This window comes from Silene latifolia, chromosome 1 (assembly GCF_048544455.1).
Source record: "Silene latifolia isolate original U9 population chromosome 1, ASM4854445v1, whole genome shotgun sequence".
In the NCBI taxonomy this organism is placed as follows: Eukaryota; Viridiplantae; Streptophyta; class Magnoliopsida; order Caryophyllales; family Caryophyllaceae; genus Silene; species Silene latifolia.
In genome coordinates this window covers 6,740,939-6,746,902 of record NC_133526.1, presented here as the reverse complement: position 1 = coordinate 6,746,902, position 5,964 = coordinate 6,740,939, and the positions used below count along the sequence as shown (strand labels likewise).

General features: G+C 37.6%; 1 protein-coding gene across 1 annotated transcript; it reads left to right on the top strand.

The window, feature by feature from the left end:
- The first annotated feature begins 308 nt into the window (after positions 1 to 308).
- On the top strand, positions 309 to 5,533 carry LOC141595373 (uncharacterized). Its single transcript, XM_074415341.1, has 5 exons — positions 309 to 498; positions 701 to 783; positions 1,632 to 1,800; positions 3,749 to 4,120; positions 5,065 to 5,533. Exons 1-5 carry the CDS (start codon positions 412 to 414, stop codon positions 5,116 to 5,118), a joined length of 765 nt encoding a protein of 254 aa, XP_074271442.1. The 5' UTR covers positions 309 to 411; the 3' UTR covers positions 5,119 to 5,533.
- Positions 5,534 to 5,964: the final 431 nt, after the last annotated feature.

The following is a 5,964-nucleotide window of genomic DNA, read 5'->3' as shown; positions in this document are numbered from 1 at the left end:
GGGTATGTGTCCATTTTGGTGAGTTGTCGCGAGAGACCCAGCTAACCTAGATGGGTCAGATCGGCTAGGTTTATCGAGTCGTTGACTTTCTTTGTGGATATCTTTGACCTTGCTTCGTGTGTTGAGTCGGTGGTGCGAGAATATTACGCCCATCAACAATATAATCCAAAACTCTCAATTCTCAAACGGTATAAATTTGCGTTTAAAAAAAAGAAAAAAGAAAATCACCTAAAAAACGATAGATTTTCAGCTTCCCGCGTCTTCCCCCGAAATTGGCCTTTTATATTTCCCTCCACGGCCACAGCACTCACAAAGTCACAAACCGTGTCGATTTAATTTCTGTCAATTGCTCTCCAATTAAACTAAACCCTAAACCCCCAAATTTCTACGGTTTCAATTTCGAGCATAAAAATGGAGGGATCTCTCATTCCTTCTATAAGCAAACTCGTCGGCGAAGTTGTTTCTAAACCTAGACGGAGTATTACTTCAACCACTGAGGTTTTTTTTACCGATTTTTTATTAGCTCAGTTTCCCAGTAAATTTATACTCCCTTCGTCCCGATCAATTGTTTATCCTTTTTATTCCTAATGAGATATGAAGTACTCCGTATATTTTAATCAAAAGTAAACAAATAATTGGAAGACGGTTTTCTTTTATTTCTTTGTTATTTGTATCTTAATTAATGTGGTTGGGGTTTCAGGTTTGTCTTGAAGATTGGTGGCTTTCGAAACCAAAAAACGAAGAGGGGATCGCCGTTAGCGGTCGTCCGAGTGAGATTAGGAAGTAATCATACTTTCAATTCTTAATTTCCTCCTTTGAGACCCTTTTAAGCTTTAGATGACTTTTTTTAATGCTGTATAGTGACGATGTTGTAAGCTTAAGACGGTGTTAGTGTAACATTACCTCAGTATGGTTGTGTTAATCGTGGAAGTTTCCTCATATTGATGGTTTTGTCATTCTTCTTTGCATTGCCGCAATATATTGGTGTCGATTTATTTAATTAAGTGAGTAATTGGTTAATTGGTTAGAGTGTTTGATGTAGTGGCATTTGTTTGTTTTTTGATCTATTTAAACACTATTTCATCCAGTGAGGTTAATCCCTTCCTCCTTTGATTTCCCTTTATTTATACTTAAAGAGGCCCATACCGATGTAATCTAGATAACCGCCAATCAAATAAATATAATCAGGTCAATTTTGCTGAGTATTGGATGATGGAATTTCACTGTGACTATGGCTCGTCAAAGTTTTTAATTCTGTATTAGAGTTACTCATTTTAAACATAATTCCCGTACTCTTTGTTTCATTCAGTATTGGTTTAATCTTTAGAGAGGAAACTCAAGGATAATATTTATTTGGTTGAAGATCTTGTTTGGTCTGTGTAAACATAGGCAATTAGCAAAGAAATGGATGTGGTTTTGTTATTAGTTAATTTTGAGTATCTTACCGTTGGGTTTCTCCGCTGGGTTTTACTTCAAACTTTCATAATTATGAACAAGGGCACATGTAGAGTGACTGCTTTGATTCTCAAGAGTAGTATAACTGGCGTGATTGAAAGAGCATATGAGTGGGCTGACACGTTTGGTGTTTGGGATATTTTTTTAATTTAATGTTTGTTGTTGTGTTGTTTTAGTTTTAACCTTGCTTCACCTGCGGGGAGACACGCTTCAAGAGAATTTCACTCTACAAAAGTTGTGAAGAGGCATGAAGCTACAATGCTTGAGACTTGTGATGGCATTCTTATTTCTCTATGTGGCTTTATAAACAAATCTCGCACACAAGAAAATGGCTTCACTTCAGAAGTAAGTAAGAACAGCGTGATCCATCCATTGTGTTTGCTGTACTTTGTACATAACTGTCTCCTGCTTACTAAGGGATTCCAAGGGGTTGGAATGGAATTAGAATCCATTAGGTATCTAACTCCATTCCAAAATGCTCCAACCAAACATTGGAATGGATGGTCGATTCTAAGTGCTCCAACCAAACACCCTCTAAGTTCACCTTTGGTGTCTGATCTATTCTGTTGTTTATATCATTGCTCAATGTGCTCGCTCATAGCTGCTACACATCACCCAAAAGGCTGTAATAGTAAATAGTTGCAATTGGTCTTAGTAATGTTGTTACTAGGTCCGTGGATTTCCCTGTGCTTTGAGGGATTTTCCTGCCGTTGACCATAGAAGACCAATCCCTCTCAAATCTGTGTGAACATCATGTTTGCAAATTGCTGTTGTGTTGTTTTGGCACCATCATCAGCTCGTATTGTTTTTCAACCATTTCTGTATCAGTCCTATTTACATGACTTCATTTTCTATTTTTTTTTCAAGGAGATTGTATAATTTCAAATGGGTTCTTCTATATAGTACCCTTGTGTTCTTGCGACTTGTACATAGTGCCTCTTCACTTTCGAAAAATCTATGGTACCCCTGACTTCTATTATTAGCCACCAACTGTAACCCTAATATCCTATTTTGTCAATTTGTTCTATTAATTGATGACATGGCTACATATTTGACATTTCTTTTGATTAAATCACATAATTAACCTAATTAATCATCTCACAGCAAACACCCTAACTCCACCCATAACCACCTAACCCCACGAACTACCCTCTACCACTAGTAGCCCACCGAAACTCAAACCCCTAATCACCAGCCATATTACCCCACTTAAGCACAACTATCCCATTTCAAACATCCCAGCGATTTTAATTAAGTTCTAGATCAAGAGTGTTCGTTAGAGGTTTGAGCTTGTGTGGCGCTGGTGGTGGTGTGAGGAGGGCAAGGCAAAAGTTGGTGGGCAATGAGGGCAAGGCAAAGCCAGTAGTGGTGCAACAAGTGTGAAGGTGGTACTGCTCGTAGATGGTTGTGAGATCGAGTGGGAGTTCGACAATGGGGAGGCTAGTGTGGGTGGTTGATGGTGCTTGTGAGTGGTGGTGGTGGTGCAATGAAGAAAGGCTTGTAAAGTTGATAATTGATCATCTTTGGTGAGAGAGGGGTTATGGTTAATTTAAGGGGGTAATAAGGTATACAATGTATTAAGTAGGGTTTGCCAAGTCATAGCCATGTCATTGCTTAGTTAAGTTTCCACAAGTCATCACTTAGCGTAGTAGTTACAGAAAAATCGATGGATTAGATTAATAGGGTAATTGTAAAAATCTGTTCAGATTGCGAGTAGACAGACTTAAACAAGATTTTTCAGATGTTTATGCATCTTGATTGAAATGATTGAGTAAAGATTGTGGCAAAATTTCAATGGACTCGTTTAGATGATTGCGTACAAGCTTGTATCAAAATTAATTTTAATTATATTGTTTATTGAGTTGATTGATTACGAGATTGTGCCAATCTAGGTGTCTCTCATCTCAAATCTCTGTTAGTGTCTTCTTGACGTCCTACGTTAAAGCCATTGTTCCATTTTCAAAGGAGTCTTCTTAAGTCATAGATTATGATGGAATAAAACTAAACGACTTAATAAACTGATTGTGCTTCTTTTTAGTGTGAAGGAGCAGTCATTTTATGCAATTCTAGACACATTTTTAATCATGGGTCATCCGGGAATAGTCTCTCTTTGTTTTATCATAAGCCCATTTGGGGTAAGTTTGCCTACGCCTGACACTTCTTATATTATCTTTTGCGGGAGCCTTTGAGGCACCAAGGAAACCTTGTTGTCGACTTGTCATTTTTGTCAGAGCTTTTCCTCTAGACTTCACCATGATTCTCTCATGTAAATAGAAGTTTTGCTTTAACGTAGGTTTGCAGGGACTTCATTTGTGGATTTCCGTTCAACTGGGATGACAATACTGCACAATCTGCTGATGAAGAACTGAAAAGCAATAAAAATTTTATAGAAAGCTTCACACCAGGCGTTTTGGACTCACTCAATGGGGCTCAGTTGCATGATTTTATGTTGTCTCTCACTGACACGGAAAGAGATCTTTTTATTGAAAGGTTTAATAACAATTTAAAAACAGAGCTTGGACTTGATACTCAAAGCTCAAAATCTAGCCCTAAATCATCGTATTCCTTAAGATCTGGTTCCTCACGGCAATCCACGGCTAATGAGGATGCTAAGGCTAGCAAGAAGCAACGGCTGAATACTTCAACAGATGTTTACTTGGAGCAGGTATTTGCGCAAGGGTTTTATAATTTATCTCTCTCTGTTACTTCGTATATAATATCATTAACCCGTTGCCTCAAGGGCTTCCACAAATGTCAGGACAAGGGTCAAGATATGTGCACTGTTGCTTCAGTGGCGCACCTTTTGGCCTGTGCCCACTTCAAAAATATACACTGACCGCACGGGAAAAATAATGTGTATTTTTCTATGTCTAGTATGCACAAATGTTTGATTAACGAGTTAGCTGTCCCGTATTTCACAAGACAAGCCCAGGTTCAAGTCTTTGTAAAGGCATTTTGTTTTGCTATTTATAATTACGACCCCCCGTTTGGTTTCGGGTATGCTTTCGCCACTGCCTTGCCCTTGTGTTAACAACACAAATATGCTGTTTTTGAAGATTTAAGTAATTATGACCCCCCATTTGGTCTCGGGTCTCCTTTCGCCACTGTCTAGCCCTTGTGTTAACAACACAAAGATGCTGTTTTTGAAGATGTAAGTAATTATGAGTTATGACCCCCCATTTGGTCTCGGGTCTCCTTTCGCCACTGCCTTGCCCTTGTGTTAACAACACAAAGATGCTGTTTTTGAAGATTTAAAGGCATTTTGTTTTGCTATCTTTAATTATGACCCTCCATTTGGTTTCGCCACTGCCTTGCCCTTGTGTTAACAACACAAAGATGCTGTTTTTGAAGATCCATAATGTAACTGCTTTGAACGTCACCTTAAAAGACTTGCCATAAAACAAAAAGAAGAGCGCATTTAGTTTAGTGAGTTATATTGATTCATTCCATCACAAACCAAAACCAAAGATTCACGAGTCTTTGACTCCATTTGCTTGACTCATATAGGTATGTTTATAACAAGTCTTAAAACTGTCAATGTGGGTTGTTCTATAGCACCGTGAGTAAAGGTGATAAAGAGATTGGCTGAGGTTATCTTTCTATATGCAGGACTTAAGAGGACGTTCAGGCGCAACTAATGTAGACGATGAACATGCCTTGTAAACTATGTACTTTGAAATCAAGCGCCAACTTCATCAACAGCTAGCTCTGGTTTGAGTAGACGGCCACTCCCAAGTAATTTTGTCTATATAGTAGTGGCAAATCACAAGAATGAACTGTTATTTCATTTTCTCTGGGCAGTCCTTTATTTGATGACTGTTCAAATTGACTAGGTTAGTGCTCAAATCCTGAATTCTCATTTTCCGGTCATGCATTGTTGATACATGCATGTTTTATCACTTTTGGAACGATCTTGGATTTGTGTAGAAGTTTTAAATATGTTGCTTATAGACTAGTTGTTGAGCTGCAATCAATCTAGTTTGAACAGTGCAATCTCGCACAATATGGAATTAATCTTAAATATCGCAGGATGCGAGTGTATCCGACGTAATTTTCATCTTGGGTCATTCGGGAACAACCTCTTTGTATTGCTAACACAAGGATTCGATTATGTTTGGTTTAAAAGTTTGATAGACTTCTCGCCTTAGTGATCCCAAAGTGCAATTTCAAATTTATATTTCATCCTAAAAAAAGTTTTTTTTTTAAGCATAATAAGTCATGCACACAAGAATTATGGGAGTCGTATTTACTCTCTGAGTCTTTGAATTTTACCATTTTTCAATTTAACATGAGGAGAATTTTAAGAGTGTAAATTCAATGAATGAGAGAATGTTTTAATAATTATTTTTGCATTTCATATGTTAATTAACTTAAAGGAAATTTGACTATCTTACACTTCAGGTCACCAAAGTGAGAAAAGTTTTAGATATAAAGACATCAAGTCAAACCTTAATAAACTATTCTCCTTTAAATAGAGCACCATTTCTTATTTAAGACGGTCTTAACTTA